General features: G+C 43.9%; 2 protein-coding genes across 9 annotated transcripts in view; one reads left to right on the plus strand and one right to left on the minus strand.

Annotated features, from left to right (window-relative positions):
- Positions 1–14,919, minus strand: LOC135967256 (uncharacterized). Its single transcript, XM_065529707.1, has 5 exons — positions 14,914–14,919; positions 14,708–14,827; positions 13,786–14,339; positions 3,042–3,089; positions 1–2,912 (listed from the first exon to the last, which is right to left on the minus strand). Exons 1-4 carry the CDS (start codon positions 14,917–14,919, stop codon positions 3,062–3,064), a joined length of 708 nt encoding a protein of 235 aa, XP_065385779.1. The 3' UTR covers positions 1–2,912; positions 3,042–3,061.
- E2F8 (E2F transcription factor 8) overlaps positions 13,656–16,980 on the plus strand; it is a 17,579-nt gene continuing 14,254 nt past the window's right edge. For 3 of the 8 annotated variants that reach the window (XR_010580863.2, XM_005578411.5, XM_065528393.2), the window contains exons 1-2: positions 14,362–14,776; positions 15,094–15,217. Coding sequence is in view for 6 of the 8 variants with exons in the window: in XM_005578411.5 (XP_005578468.2) it covers positions 15,203–15,217 (15 nt within the window). In the remaining 2 variants the exon portion in view is untranslated. Of the gene's footprint in view, positions 13,909–14,361; positions 14,969–15,093; positions 15,218–16,980 lie in introns of those variants that run through there. The other 5 variants (XR_012423365.1, XM_074014047.1, XM_005578412.5 and 2 more) reach the window with 4 other exon arrangements.

A 16,980-nucleotide genomic window follows, 5' to 3' on the forward strand; every position in this document is an offset into this window, starting at 1 on the left:
TGGGAAACAATAAATGACTTATTTCTTACTATTTGCTTTTCACTGTTCATTAGTTTATTCATCCAACAAAGGGCCCACTACATATAAGGCACTATGCTAATGACCACAGTGGGGGATACACACACATGGGTTCCATAATCACATTGGTATATAGGGAGGAAATGTTGGCACACAAATAATTACAGTGAAGCAACATACGAGAAGTACTGTTTAAGTGTTTCAAAGTGTTCCAAGGGGGGAATCATTCCTGCAAGGTGACTGGAGAAAGCTTCATTAAAGACAGGCCACTTCAGCCAGACCATAATGAGATTTTTAGCAGAGGGCAGGTTGGGTGGGAAGGTGTGTCACATTCTAGGCAGAAGATACCTCACGACCAAAGATGCTGAAGTCAGAAAATTCCAGGCAACATCAAGTTATTGCAGGAAGTGATGGGCAAGGCTGGAAAGGAGCTGATACATTTTGGCTGTGTCCCCACACAAATCTCATCTTGAATTGTAACTCCCACAATTCCTATAATTCCCACATGTCGTTGGAGGAACTGGTGGGAGGTGATTGAATTAAAGGGGTGGGTCTTTCCCATGCTGTTCTCGTGATAGTGAATGGGTCTCACAAGATCTGATGGTTTTAAAAACAGGAGTTCCTCTGCACAAACTCGCTTTTGCTGCTGCCATCCACGTAAGACATGACTTGCTCCTCCTTGCCTTCCACCATGATTGTGAGGTCTCCCCAGCCATATGGAACCATAAGTCCAATAAACCTCTTTCTTTCGTAAATTGCCCAGTCTCGAGTCTGTCTTTATCAGCAGCGTGGAAAAGCGACTAATGTAGAAGCTTTGGGGTCCACCTAGGGGCACTGGGGGGTGTTTCAGGTCAAGCACTGAGTCTTGACTTCATCTCATGAGTCCCTGGGATGTTTAAAATGAAATAGGACAAAGCAGTGTTAAAGCAAATGAGTCTGGCAGGGTGAGTAGAAAAGATGGAAAAGGGAAAGACTGGTGACAAAGGGAGCTGCCAGCTACGGCAGTGCCCCAGGTGTGTGGCAACGAGGGTAAGAATGAAAAGAAAGGCAGGGGTGCAAGTGGGGACAGTGGGCCAAAGTGACAAGACTCAGTGACAGAGCATTGGTACAGAGCAAGAACAGGGAAGAGGAGGAGAGGATGTTGAGAGTTTGAACTCAGACAGCAGGGACAGAAAAGAAGTCATACTCGTCCTCCAGAGGTTCTGATTCCTGGTTACCCAGCACTTTATCCAGATAGGATCTATGCAGTGAGAGGCAGCACAGGGCAGGATTTCTCAACACAGGCTTGAGAGTCAGACAGCTCAGGGTTTCCTGCTAAGCTGTGTTATCTTCAGCAAGTTTTAACCACCCAGAGCTTCCATTTCCTCTTTTGCCAAAGAGGGATTGAAGACAACATACCTCAGGGATGTTGTGAAGATTAAATGAGATCATGTGATGAAAAAGCACCTGCACATGGGGAAAATCCTGGGGCAGGGGAAGAGACCAGTGCCCCAAAATGTAGAATACCAGAAATGAACAAATAAAAATGAAAAATATTTTGCATTACAATTCTCCTGAACAGGGTTTGTTCACATTTTAATGATTCAGAAGCTCTTTGTGAATCTTGCAGCACCATCAGCACCATCAGTGCCACCAGTATACTATCACTATGCTGAGGCCTCACGGAAGCGCTAGCTGACACATATTCAGGTCAGAATAAAGATAAACCAGCTCATCACACTGATCCGCAGCCAGAAAGAGAAGAGCAGTGATCAACAATCCCAGATCCTGCTGATGGGCTCAGCCTGTGAATTTGGGTAAATTTCTCCCATGTTTTCATAAAGAGCCCAGTAGTTTTCTTCTCCTCCCCTTCCAGCAATGCTAGCTTCCACATGCCTTTCCCAATTTCCTGTGACGAAGGTTGTACAGACCATCCCAGGGGCTGCTGACCAGTCGGCTGGTGTGTGTGGACTTCAAAGGCCTATTGACACAGCTGCACACTACTGGGCCAGGTTCCAGGGGCAGGCCTGCCTGAAATGCTTTATCCACACCTTGACAGCAATACAACCCTCCCTAGTGGGACCAAAAAACCATCTCAGCTCTTGGATCACTGTTATTTAGTCAACAAAAACTCAACATACAAATGTAAACTGGTTCTACCAAATGGGCCACTGGAGTTTGGAAAGTATGGACCTGAATCTCTGCCTGATCTGTTTTCTGCCACCGCAGAACTGTGCTCACAGCTGATGTCTTATCACAGACAAAATTGCCTTTCAGTCAAGCTGCTGTTACTTTTCAAAAATACCCAGAACATTCTGAGACAATCCTTTATGGGTACAGAGAGACAAAAAGAAAGCAAGCTGCGAAGCAGAGGATTAACCCCAGTCCATCGGACTTCAAAGCCTGTGCTTTTTCCAGTTTTCAAGGAAAGCTCGGCGTCAGCATAGACTTGTACAATTTCAGGAAATTTAAGTAATCAATTCTACGCTTCCCATGTCACCGGGGAGACAAGTGCAGCTCAGAGGAGTTCAGTGACTTGTCCAAGATCACACAGCAAGTGACATCTCCTACTATGAAAACCAATAAGCTAGCAAGAGATTTGATCATATTAATAAGACTATGTCCTTGTAATCAAATAGCAATTAACATTTTCAAACAATATTTTTACACATGTAGCCTCAGTTGGTCCCATACCATCAATGAAGTCTTTATGCCATAGATATTACCGGCCCATTTCACAGAGGGGGAAACTGAGACTCAGAGAGGTAAGTGGCTTCCCTAAAGTTGCAGAGTTAATAGGTGTCAGAACCAGGGACTAGAGTTAGAGTCTTCAGATTCTAAGCCAGTTGCCAAGTGTTAACCAAATCTAATTCTATGCCTGGGCTTGTACTTCGAGCAATTTAGAAATCTCTGTGCTGGGAGCAAAGAGACAGGAAAGTGAAGCACAAGAGAGGTGATATTTACTAATAGAGCCAATAAACTAGACACAAACCCTTAAATTATGATGCATTGACTAATTCTAGTAACAGATGAGAACATGTTACCTTAACGTATTTTTTCCTCTTCAACATGTCTTTCTCAAGCCATTTCTCCTTTAAAAAAAAAAAAAAAGACAAAGCAGGCTTCTAGTTGTAAGGATTCCAACAACACTGGGCATTCCCTCATGTGAGCACTGAATATAGCTGCACCTGCAGCTGGAGCAGTGGAAGGTCAGGGAAGGGGTGGAGGACACAGTTTCTGCTGCTGAGAAGAAACAATTTCCTGGCCAAAGGTTCTTAGACACAGTCTAGCTATTGGGAATCTCTATGACGTGATTAAGAAAGCAAAAATAAACACAAAGACAGATACGCATTTCTCTGGATTGGTTTTGGATTATATTATATATAACAATATATAATAATAGCTATTAAGTACTTGCCATGTGCTAAATATTGTGCTAAGTGCTTCGCATTGATTATCTCATCTAATCCTCATGAGAGCCTATGAGGATGTATATTTTAATTCCAATTTTAGGGAGTGGGGAGAAAGGAGGTTCAGAGAGGTTAAGTGATATGCCTAAGGATGCACAGCTATAATGATGAGATGGCCTTTGAACCAACCAAGGTCTGTTTCACCACAAAGTTCTAATTTTCATCCACATCTTATCCTATCTCAAGGAAAGATTACAGACTAGAAGTTACTTCTGTGTCCTCCAGACCCTGAGTTTCTTTAAAAGCGGCCATCTTAGGCCAGGAGTGGTAGCTCACGCCTGTAATCCCAGCACTTTAGGAGGCCCAGGCAGGAGAACAGCTTGATACCAGGAGTTCAAGGCTGCAGTGAGCTATAATCACACCACTGCACTCCAGCCTGGGAGACAGGGCAAGACTCTGTCTCTAAAATTAAAAGAAGGAAAAATAATTTATAAGTAATGTCATTTTGTATTCTTCAAATCAACTTTAAAATGATTTTAAATTGTTATCTCAAAGATTGAATCTGTAACAAAGCTTAGCACTATTTTATCTAATTTTTTAAATAAAAATGCTTGCTCCAATTTTTTTTTTCAACTTCCATTTTAGATTCAGGGGATACATGTGCAAGTGTGTTACCTGGGTATATTGCAGGATTCCAAGGTTTGGAGTACGAATGATACCATCACTCAGGTAGTGGGTATAGTGCCCAACTGTTTATTTTTCAACCTTTGTCCCCCTCCCTCCCTCTTCTCATTAGTAGTCCCGTTTCTACTGTTGCCATATTTATGTCCATGAGTACCCAAAGTTTAGCTCCCACATGTAAGTGAGAACATGTGTTATTTAGTTTTCTGTTCCTATGGTAATTCACTTAGTATAGTGGCATATAGCGGCACCTATGTTGCTTCAAAGGACATGATTTCATTCTTTCTTATGGCTGTGTAGTATTCCATGGTATATATGTACCACATTTTCTTTATCCAATCTACTGCTGATGGGCACCTAGGTTAATTCCATGTATTTGCTATTCTAAATAGTGCTTTGATGAACATGCAAGTACATGTGTCTTTTTGGTAGAACAATTTGTTTTCTCTTGGATATATACCGAGTGATGGGATTTCTGGGTCGAATGGTAGTTCTGAGTTCTTTGAGAAATCTCCAAACTGATATCCACAGTGACTGAACTAATCTACATTCCCACCAACAATGTATAAGCATTCCCTTTCTCCATAGCCTCAACAACCTCTGTTGTTTTTTAACATTTTAATAACAGCCATTCAGACTGGTGTGAGATGGTATCTTATTGTGGTTTTGATTTGTATTTCTCTGATTAGTGATGTGGAGCATTTTTTCATATGTTTGTTGGCTGCTTGTATGTCTTCTTTTGAGATGTGTTCATGTCTTTTGTCCATCTTTTAATGGGTTTTTTTGGTTTTTGCTTGTTCAATTATTTAAGTTCTTTATAGATTCTGGGTATTAGACCTTTGCTGGATGCATAATTTGAAATTTTTTTCCCATTCTCTAGGTTGTCTGTTTACCCTGTTGATAGTTTCTGTTGCTGTGCAGAAGCTCTTTGGTTTAATTAGGTCTCACTTGTCAATTTTTTTTTTATTGTAATTGCTTTTGGGGACTTAGTCATAAATTCTTTCCTAAGGCTGATGTCCAGAGGGGTGTTCCCTAGGTTTTCTTCTGGGATTCTTAGTTTGAGGTCTTACATTTAAATCTTTAATCCAACTTGAGTTAATTTTTATTTATCTTGAAAGGCAGGGGTTCCGTTTCATCCTTCTGCATATAGGTATCCAGCTATCCCAGTACCATTTATTAAATAGGGAGTCCATCCCTCATTGCTTATTTGTCAACTTTGTTAAAGATTAGATGACTGTAGGTGTGTGGCTTTACTTCTGAATTCTCTAGTCTGTTCTATTGGTCTATGTGTCTGTTTTTGTACCACTATTATGTTGTTTGGGTTACTGTAGCTTTATAATATAGTTTGAAGTTGGGTAATGTGACGTCTCTGGCTTTGTTCCTTTTTCGTAAGATCACTTTGGATATTTGGGCTCTTTATTGGTTCCATATGAATTGTAGAATTTTTTTTCCAATTCTGTGAAAAATGATGTTGGTAGTTTGATATGAATATCATTGAATCTGTAGATTGCTTTGGGCAGTTTGGCCATTTTAATTATACTGATTCGTCCAAGTCATGAACATGGAATGTTTTCATTTGTTTGTGTCATCTCTGATTTCTTGAGCAGTGTTTTGTAGTTCTCCTTGTAGAGATTCTTTTATCTCCTTGGTTAGATGTATTCCTAGGTATTTGTGTGTGTGTGTATCTATTGTAAATGGGATTGAGTTCTTTATTTTGCTCTCAGCTTGAATGTTATTGGTGATAGAAATGCTACTGATTTTTGCACATTGATTTTGTATCCTAAAACTTTGCTGTTTACAGTTCCAGGAGCCTTTTGGCAGAGTCTTTAGGGTTTTCTAGGTATAGAATCATATAGTCCACGAAGAGATAGTTTGACTTATTATTTTCCTATTCAGATGCCTTTTATTTCTTCCTCTTGCTTGACTGTTCTGGCTAGCACCTCTAGTACTATGTTGAATAGGAGTGGTGAGAGCGGGCATGGCATCCTTGTCTTGTTCCAGTTCTCAAGAGGAATGCTTCCAGTTTTCATGATGTTGGCTATGGGTTTGTCATAGATGGCTCTTATTATTTTTGGGTATGTTCCATCGAGGACTAGCTTCTTGATGGTTTTTATCATGAAGTGATGTTGGATTTATCAAAAGCTTTTTCTGTGTCTATTGAGATAATCACATGATTTTTGCTTTTAATTCTGCGTATGTGGTGAGTCACATTTACTGATTTGTACATGTTGAACCAATCTTGCATCCCAGGAAAGAAGTCTACTTGTTCATGGTGAATCCACTTTTTGCTGTGCTATTGAATTCAGTTTGCTAGTATTTTATTGAAGATTTTTGCATCTATGTTCATCAGGGATATTGGCATGTAGTTCTCTTTTTTTGTTGTGTCTTTGCCAGGTTTTGGTATCAGGGCGATGCTGGCTTTGTAGAATGAGTTAGGGAAGAGTCCCTCCACCTTGATTTTTAGGAATAGTTTCAGTAGAACTGGTACCAACTCTTCTTTGTACGTCTGGTAGAATTAGGCTGTGAATCCATCTGGTCCAGGGATTTTTATGATTGGTAGGGCTTTTTATTACTAATTCAATTTTGGAACTAAATATTGATCTAGTCAGTGTTTAAATTCCTTCCTGATTTAACCTTGGGAGATTGTGCATTTCCAGGAATTTATCCATTTCCTGTAGATTTTCTAGTTTGTGTGCATACAGGTATATTCACAGTAGTCTCTGAGGATCTTTTGTATTTATGTGGGATCAATCATAGTGTCATCTTTGTTGTTTCTAATTGTGCTTATTTGGATCTTCTTTCTGTGTTAATCTAGTGGTCTACTGATCTTGTTTATCCTTTCAAATAACCAACTTGGTTTTTGTTAATTCTTTATATGGATTTGGGGCCTCAATTTCATTCAGTTCCACTTTGATTTTAATTATGTCTCTTCTTCTGCTAACTTTGAGATTCATTTGTTCTTATTTTTCTGGTTCTTCTAGGTGTAACGTTAGATCATTGAGATCTAACATTTTGAGGTAGGTGCTCAGTGCTATAACCTTTCTTCTTAACTCTGCTTTTGCTGCAACCCAGAGATTTTGGTATGCTGTATTTCTGTTTTCACGCATTTCCAAGAGATTTTTAAAATTCTGCCATAATTTCATTGTTTACCCAAAACTCATTCAGGAGTAAGTTGTTTAATTTTCATGTTATTGTATGGTTTCTGAAAGATCATCTTGGTATTGATTTTTATTTTTATTCCACTGTGGCTGACAGTATGGTCGGTATGGTTTTGATATTTTTTTTTTTAATTTATGGAGACTCGCTTTATGGCTGAGCATATGATCAATCATGGACTATGTTCCATGTTAGCACTATTGTAACAGAGTATATAGAACTATACATTTTGTGGGCAAATTCAAATGCAATTCATTAATAACTATAACCACAGGTGGATTAACATACTCTAGTCAATTTTCATATTGATAACTGCTGTGAGCTTTTATTAAACTTTTTTTTTTTTTTTTTTTGAGATGGAGTCTCGCTCTGTCACCCAGGCTGGAGTGCAGTGGTGCGATCTTGGCTCAGTGCAACCTCCGCCTCCCGGGTTCATGCCATTCTCCTGCCTCAGCCTCCTGAGTAGCTGGGACTACAGGCGCCCGCCACCACGTCCGGCTTATTTTTTTGTATTTTTAGTAGAGATGGGGTTTCACCATGTTAGCCAGGATGGTCTCGATCTCTTGACCTTGTGATCCTCCCACCTCGGCCTCCCAAAGTGCTGGGATTACAGGCGTGAGCCACCACACCTGGCTTAAACATTTTTGATTAAGGCTAAGAGGAGAGCTATCTAATTCTTTTGGAAAATCTTAAGTATTTTTGTCAACAAAATCAATTTGTGTAGGTCTTATTCTGTCTCCGTATTATACAATGAAGCAGTACAATAAGCAATAAAACTCTACCATAATATATCTGAGTATCATGAAGCATATTAGGTCAAATCATATCCTGGAAACCATAACTTTAAGGGGTATTCAATAGTGCCAAGAAGTTGGAAGAAATCAGGTAGATTTCAGATTTCAGGGAGGAGTGGATTATTAGAATGTTTGGTGATTGCCTAGAACCTTACATGGGAGATGCCCCCAGCCTGACACAGCTGATTAAGAGCCTGCTCTGTCTTCCCAGTACCTGAATTCACAATGACTGAGGGCCACTGAGGTGTAAGGAACCCACTTATGCTGACTTCAGTATCATTCCAGGAGAAATAGGGCATCCTCCAGTGACCAAGAGGCCATAATCTTAAAGAACTCAGAGAAGCACACAATTTGTCCAGATGAAGTCCACATCTCTGCAGAAGAGGGATAAAGAGAGAGGGGAAGTGGAAGTAAGTGAAGAGATGGCTTTATTGCTGGGATCCCAAGGGCAGCCATCGTGTCCTGTAGCTGGGGCCTAGCAGAGTCCCTAGGCTTGGAGCAAGTTACCCATACATATGGGCTGAAAGGAGAAGAAAAGAAAACTTGGGTTCCTAGGGAAGAAAAATACCTACAGAAACTTTTAAAAAGTACTATAGAGGTAGAACATTTATTTAAAAAAAAAAAAAGTCACATTTATTGAACTGAGGAATGGCAGAGAAATCTCACACTTACAGGGAAAAAGAAAATACAGTAAAATTAACACTTTGCACCAGACACTTTCTACTGCTTGAATATAAACTCCAAAAGGGCAAGGACTTTATCTCTTTCACTCACTGTGTATACCTAGCACCTAATTCAGGGTTTAGGGGCATAGTATAGCACTCAGTATACTACTTTTCAGTGAGTAAATAAATAAAACCAAAGAACCTAGCTAAAGTAAAAAACCTGACATTTAAAAGGGAGAGGTAATTATGAGCTCATTTTCCTAGCATTGTGGAACACCAAGTGTGTGTCAGGCACTGAACTCAGTACTGAAGATAAAGAAATTAAAAGACAAGGTATCATCTGAGGTTGCTGGGATAACATTCCAGAGTAGAATTTTACTCCATCAACCAACATCTATCAGGCCCCTGCTTTGGGTCAGGCACCTGGCTGGGCACTGGAAAGACCAAGAGGTGAAGAAGTCCCTCTCCCTGCCTTAAGGAGCTCACAGTGGTGTAGGTGGGAAGCATCCATAACAGAGGTGCCTATATAGGGGGATGATCAAGAACAGGATGTGATAAATCTGCCTGGAGGGGATCAGCACAGTTACCTTTCACTACCAGCTTTAAGCAAAGAGCAGCAATCATTAATTGATCAGGAAGTTTATAGGATTCCTGCATTGAATGGGACTTTTTTTTTTTTTTTTTTTTGAGACAGTCTTGCTCAGTGGCCCAGGCTGGAGCGCAGTGGTGCAATCTTGGCTCACTGCAACCTCCACCACCCGGGTTTAAGCAATTCTCCTGCCTCAGCCTCCCAAGTAGCCGGAATTACAGGCACCCACCGCCATGCCCAGCTAATTTTTGTATTTTTAGTACAGACAGTGTTTCACCATGTGTCCAGTCTGGTCTCAAACTCCTGACCTCAAGTGATCCACCCGCCTCAGCCTCCCAAAGTGCTGGGATTACAAGCATGAGCCACCACACCCGGCTCCAAGGGGGCTATATTTTAGGTAATAAATCCCTGAACCCTATTCCTAGGAATCTCTACATATACTTCTTTAATGTCCTAGAACCTGGAAAAGCAGGTTTTTCCAACCCACTGATAAGCACTGGATTACACGACATTATGACAATTTTAAGATTATATGTGCAATAATAAAATGAGAACAGAACTCAGACTCCAGCTTCACATGAGGACTCTCAGTATTTTGTGTTGTATTATCCCCAAAGTATTTTAAAATTTTAGAAGCTGGCAGGCGCAGTGGCTCATGCCTGTAATCCTAGCACTTTGGGAGGCCGAGGCGGCCGGATCATGAGATCAGGAATTCGAGACCAGCCTAGCCAATATGGTGAAACCCCGTCTCTACTAAAAATACAAACCTTAGCCAGGTGTGGTGGCGCGTGCCTGTAGTCCCAGTTACTTGAGAGGCTGAGACAGGAGAATCGCTTGAACCCGGGAGGCAGAGGTTGCAGTGAGCCGAGATCATGCCACTGCACTCCAGCCTGGGTGATAGAGCAAGACTCTGTCTCAAAAAAAAAAAAAAAATCAGAAGCAGTAATTGCTCAATAAATGGCAGCAACTGTCACTGCTGCAGCTGAGTCCCGGGCTGCAAATGTCTATATAGGGCTCGTCAGGATAGATCAGGGCCCATCAGGAATTTCCCACAGGAGGTCACAGGAGAGTCTGAGGGGATTTCACACACAGCCCTGCTGCTGCCTGGGACATACTCTGACCTAGTCTAGCTCCACAGTCAGCACAAGCCAGCTCCAGGCATGCCCGCTTCCTGGGTGCTTTGCTTGTATCCATCCTCTTTAACCCTGCCCAGACTGGACCCAGCATGATTCATTTGCAGGCTCAGTACAAGGACCAGGAATAGCTAAGATCTAGTTGTAAGCAGCCACATCCAACCCAGCACATAGGGATTTGTGCAGTTTTAAGCTCCAGACAGCTGTTTCGTGGTATCTATGCCAACACGTACTGCAGAAAAAGCACAAACCCAAATTGCCCCACTAGGTCAGGAAGCAGAGCTGGTGATACAAGCACCTAGGAGGTGGGGCAGCAAGAGACAAAAAAGGTCAAGAAACCCATTAGCTAAGGCTCATTCCTTAGCCCTTCATCCTTCCCTGCTCAGAAGGGGAAGGTCTTGCCTGTCTTTTTGGTGATTATGAAAAGGGACACACTTCAGGAATCCCAAATGTTACCTTTGAATGTAGGCGCCTCAGTGATACCTATCTTTCCCCCTTACCTTTGATATCTTTTTCCATAATACTTTATTTAATGCTGAATGTGTTACACAACATATCAGCCCTCCAAGTTGTGCAATCCAGAAGGGCGGCATCACAGAGCAGAAAAACTAGTCTAACTTCAGTGAGACACAGATTACACAACATGATGAACAAAAGGCCAGAAACAAATACACAAATATTCCCTTGGATTATGTAACTAATAAGTGGAAAACATATTTGATGGGAAAATTTAAAAAAAAAAGATTTCAAGCTTATGTCCTGATCCTTCCTTCTTGGTTATGCAGTAAACATAAAAGTTTTCAGTAGTCTTTTCTCTCCTTTACATTCATGCTGCATTTCAAACTGATACTCTACACAGCGATGAGTAGAACTGTTTCACCTTTCTTTCTTCGTTACCTTTCATTACATGAAAGGGTTGTTAAGACTTCAAAACTGTATCACTTCACTCTTAATAAAACCATTTTTCGACATACTCAATGAGTTTGACTATAATTTCACTTCCTTCAGTAAGACATGACAACTATCAGTAAGCAAGAATTATATTCTCACCTTCCTGTTTTTTTGTGTGTTTAGGGAGGGGTTGAAATGGTTAAGGGCTAGCCTGAGTTGGCACTAACATTGCTCTCATAGGATCTTTCAGAGGCAGTGGAATGGGATGTATGAACTTGGAGCAGGTAGACTTGGATTCTAATTCTTGCTCTGTAGCTAACTTGGTCATCAGTTTAACCCTTTTGTGCCTCAGTTTTCTTCTCTATAAAATGGGACACAACTATCCTATGAAGCAAGTAAGGATGAGCACCCCGCACAGTGGTGAACACAGCTTTCAGTGGAAAGTTCTGAGGCGTTAAACAGCCTTGGCTTCAAATTCCAGCCCTGTTACTTACAGTGAGACCTTGGGGTTGTCACTTTAAAACCCTGCTTCCCTCTCAGTGTCATACCCCATGCTTTCACACCTGTGCTGAGTATGAAATGAGAGGCCATCTGTCAAGTGTCACCAGAGGTGGCTGCTCCCTGAATGATGTGCCTTACAGGTAATTGTCACTCAGACATCTGCAGCATGAATGGCCCTGTAGATGACAGATTTGAACGAATTAGTCACTATCTCTGAACACAGGTGCATGAGGCAGACTGCTTCTAAACAATTTTAAAGGGGATTTATGGCCCACAGGACTCCGGGGCTGTAATAACTTCGGGTACATTGGGCATAGCTGAACCTATGCACTCTTAGGAGTGCTGACCGTTCAGGGGGTTGGGGGAGATGACAATCTGGCCAACAGCTAGTGGCTAAAGCAGAAGCACCAAATCCCCACTTTTTGTTGATACATTTAGAACCCAGCCTTGCTCCAAAAAAGGGGTTCCTGGGCTTGGTAAGAACCAGCTGCTCAGTGCTAGCAACGGTGGAACCCTGTATAGTGACCTCTGCTTTATTTTAAATCTGCAAGCTACAGGCAGCTGACCCTCTGCACAGTACCTGAAAGGCCAGCTTTCAGGTCGAAGCGCCTTCTTAAGCAAGATCTGCACCTCAGCTGTCGACGAAGTGGGGACAGGTACACGACGGCGCCAACATTCCAGGGCGGTCACCCCGCAAGTCTGCGGTCGAGTTTCGGGGTGGGGGGATGAGCCTTCGCTCGACACGGAGACCCTTGGCCCTATGGCTGGCAGCTGCTGCGCTGCGACCCCAGCCTAAATATCATAGCATCCCCGCCCTCATCGCGTTCCGCAGAAAATAAAAATGCCTCGCCCTGCTAGTCAGCAATGGGAGAGTCACTGATCCCCAACTTAGTGGTGGGAGTGGGGGAGCGTGGCCCCGGGCCCTGCTGGAGCTTAAACACCCGCGATTACAGAGGAGGAAGAGACAAACCGAGTCCAGATCCAGAGACCGGCTCCCAGATCTCGGCGCGGCTGGGCAACACTCAGCACCCATCCGCAGAAAAGTCTAAGGCAGAGGAGAGCAAAGGGAGCCAACGCGGGCGCAAATGATCCAGGTGCAGCCGAGGCAGCGCCGCCGCCCCGGGCCTCGGTGTCCCGTTCTGCAAAGTGAGGACGGAGGATCGAAGTGTCTCCCCACCCTGCTAGGGCTCCACAGGGAACCAGGCTAAAGCTGCCTTAGGCTCGGAGACCGGAAAAAGAGGGAAAGACAACAGGGAAGAGAAAGGGAGGAGTGGATGGGAGACCGAGAGGAAAGACGGCTGGGACAGGCTTGGCGGGTTTTCCGCCTTCCTCCTCTCCTCCTACACCTGAGTTCTCACAGCGGGGCCAAGGCCCCGCGCCCACGGAGCTTAGGCACCAGTAGTCAAGCTTCTCCCTCCTCACACCAATTTCTGCAAGGCACGGGGCAGACGGTGAGCAGCACAACCATGCATGCGAGGGGTGCAAGGGGGAGAGGTCCAGCTGCAGTCCGAGGGCAGGTGAGCCGGCCTGGAGCTGGGCAGGGGTGAGATAGCCCCATGCGGGGAATCGCAGGGCGCCTGCGGCCCAGCCCGCGAGCCCCGGGCGGGCCAAATTTTATTCCCCAACTTTGAGCAAGGGGAGGGGGTGTATGTAAAAAAAAAAAAAAAAAGGAAAAAAAAAGTTGCTTAACTTTTCCCCCAACTCTGCCGTAGAGGCGGGAGCGGAGGGCGGTGCCTGCACCGATTCGCCGGCGGCTACGGTCGGGAGGCTCGGATTGGCGCGCGGGGGCCGGGGCCGGAGCTAGCGGGCGTGGGGGAGGGGAGCGGCCCTCCCCGCCCGCGGGATCGGCTCGCGCCGGGAGCGGGTTAATTTCAAATCGGGGGCTTGGCTGCTCCTGGACGGTCACGCTCCCTCTGCCCGCCAGCCGGCCCGCCAGTCCCGGTCCCGGAGTCTCTCTCCGGCACCCACCTCGGCGCTGCGGAAAGACTGACTGACTGCCAGGTACGCGGACTCCCGGGCCTGAGAGGGGCAGCGGTGCTGAGGAGTCCCGGCTCAGCCCCCGCCGGCTCCCGCCGTGAGGTGGATTGACAGGTCAGCGGGACGCAGAGGGGCGGCGCGGCGCCCGGGCGACGCGGCATCGGGAGAAGGCTCAGGCTGGTGGCAGTGGCGGCGGCCGCAGCGGCGGCCGTTTCCCGCCTCCCGCTCCGCTGGGGGCCGTGAGGGAGGAGCTGAGCTCCCGCGCAGAGGGGCGGGGGCGAGCGAGGGGGAGGGGCGGGGATGCCGTGGTTCCGGGCGCGGGTTTGCCCGCGCTCAGGCCCCGCGCAGCTAAAGGGAGGCGCCGGCCACGGTCCGACTTTCCGCGCCAAATTTTTAAATCGAAGGCGGAAGGTCCGGCCCCGCCCCTGGCGCCGTCGGCCAATCGCAGGCCCGCCTCCGGCCCTCTGGTTGGTCGGAAATTGTTGTCCTGGAAACCACGATGATGCTGTCCGGGAACTGTCGGGCGGGCGGCGGGCAGACAGGGCCTGGGGGAGGGGCCTTTGGCCCAGAGGAGGGGGAAGTGCACGGAGCTAGTGGCTGCCCGGGGACTGTACCTGCTTGCCTTATTGGGCAAATGCCGCCTTCCAAGGTGGAGTCTAACGCCGTGGTGTGAACTGGCCACCCGAATAGGGACTAAATAGTGCTTTGTATCTTTAAGAAAGCTCTTTTTAAAATTAAAAAAAAGTCTTAATTATAAGACTCTCTTTAAATGCCCAGCTGTATGCTTGGAGCTTTGGGACTGAATTTGGAACTTTCCTGTCAAGCAACCTCCCATGACTTTACTGCTGAGCCTGTGCACGTGTGTGTAAGGGGAGAAATCCAGGCATCTAGATGCAGACTTGTACCCAGTTACTTGGGATCGCGTGCGCTCAGCCGGGACCTGGGCTTGTGCGCTCAGTCCGGAGCCCAGATCTGCGAACAGGTGGGTGCTTGCTAAAGTATTTGCTGGGGTCCAGAGAATGGCCCGCCTTTTCTACAGATGGGAGAGGGCTGTCACTAGAAATTCTGTGGGTTGCTTGAAGTCTTAGGACAGCCGATCCGTTTGCTGAAGGAATTTACTGGCATTTGTTGGCGTTCTACGCCCAGTGGGGCGATCGCTGGTCGAGAATAAAATGTAAATATAGTTTGTCATTTTTCGTTAGTCTTTGTTTCCGTAGCCTGTTGTCCGTGAAGGAATTTTCAACAGATCTTTTGGTTCTTGTTTTTCTCTAACTTTATCTATTTCCTTTTTTCTTTAAGGATATTAAAACTTTTAGTCCAATTGATTGGACTACTTGAACCATCGGGATTTGGGGAGGAACTCCAGATTTTTCATTTTTAAACTCTAAATGTATGAGGAATTTACAGAATGGAGAACGAAAAGGTACTTTATAACTTCAATATTCATCACTGCAATTTTAAATTCAGTATCATCCGGCTTTAACTCCATAATTTTTCCCTATCCAATAGATCTTATTAATGCCACATCCTTGGTTAGCCTCTGTAATAACCTGGAAAAAATGAACCTTATCTTATAGTTTCAAAAATATCTAGTTTAAAATATATACTAATTTAATTAATATAGTCTAAAAAATGAAAATTATCTTAATTCAGTCTCCAATCATGTCAAATGCCCTTTCTGAATTCCAGTTGTTCAAGAATCCTCAGAAATGTAATGAAACTGACAAATTTTATTATTCTTAAAAATATATTTTCTATATGTATGTCTTGGAGACAGCTACCAAATCATTAAAAACTGGAAAGATTGTAAAGGGGCAAACCTACCCCTCTTCAAGAATTCGTTAGTTTCATTACAACATTTCTGAGGATTCTTGAACAACTGAAATTCAGAAAGGAGGTTTGACATGATTGGAGACTGAATTTCTTTTTAAGATAATTTTTTACCAAATTGGCAGCTTATTTATGGGCTCTGCAAAATGCTCTGTTTAGGGGGCAAATATTTTGTAAAATTACAAAAGAATTGTCTTTGGGGGGTGTCCAACTACTGATAGGTTAAAAAAAAGTGAACTTAAACATGCACATTTCTTAGTAGTTTTAGATGTTAGTCAAATAAGAGAATTACTATTGCTTCTGATAATGTGAGGCAAAGAAAAAGCCTATTCTCAGATCAGCACATCTCAGACGCACATACTGCAAGGAGCTCCTGTTGGGTCCACCACACTGACTTCTATGTAAGAAGAGCACCATACTCGGAGTGAGAATATCCAGGTTCCAGTCCTGTGTGACCTCTCTCAGCCTACATCTTCACTTCTGCAAGCTAGGAATGCAGGATTCCATGAACATACAAACGGAAAAGAGCTTGATAAACCCAAGATGTCACAGCAAGTCCCATTAATCCATGTTCTTGGTTATTTGGTCTGCCTATTTTTTTACTTATTGCTCTTCCAAGCATTTTCTTTAAAATAGATAAAGATGAGAGTAGTGTGTGAAGTCCCTGGTGTCCAAAACTGGAAGGAACATAGTCTCCATTAGCCTTATTTATGAACTGCTGTTAATTTTCTCTTGTGTCTCAGTGGCTATCTTGCCTCTGCCAGGATCTAGCTTTGTGGTCTTAGGTAGCTGTTAGGTTGGTGCAAACGTAATTGCTGTTTTTGCCACTACTTTCAATAGCAAAAGCCACAATTACTTTTGCACCAACCTAATAATTTTACTTTTCTGGGCTCCATTTTCTCTATCTGTAAAGTGAGGGAGTGTGTGTTCAAAGAGCAGACTTTTCTGGTCAGAAATCCTGCTGTTGGACACTCTGGATTTCCCTGATAAATCTGACCGTATGCTATCCCTCACCCTTGTCTCCTTGTCTCTCTGACTCTTCAGTGGTATTTTATTTAGCACCCATTTCATGCAGCCATTATGCTAGGTGGATAAGAATTTCTGCCCTGTAGGCCTTTACTTATTACAGTACCATGAGTAAACAAAAGTCATTTCTAGGAGTTTGAGATCATTTAACATTGTCAGTCCAATTAGGGGAAGCTGAGTGAAGGGCATTTGGGAACTCTATACTGTCTTTGCTACTCTTTAAATCTAAAACTATTTCAAAATACAATTATAAGTCCTAACTAAAGTTGTTTTTTCAGTGGTTGAAACAAAAGGTGAAAACATTTAGGCCTTATTGCAAAATTAAAAATG

The sequence above is a fragment of the Macaca fascicularis genome, chromosome 14, assembly GCF_037993035.2.
Source record: "Macaca fascicularis isolate 582-1 chromosome 14, T2T-MFA8v1.1".
Taxonomy (NCBI): Eukaryota; Metazoa; Chordata; class Mammalia; order Primates; family Cercopithecidae; genus Macaca; species Macaca fascicularis.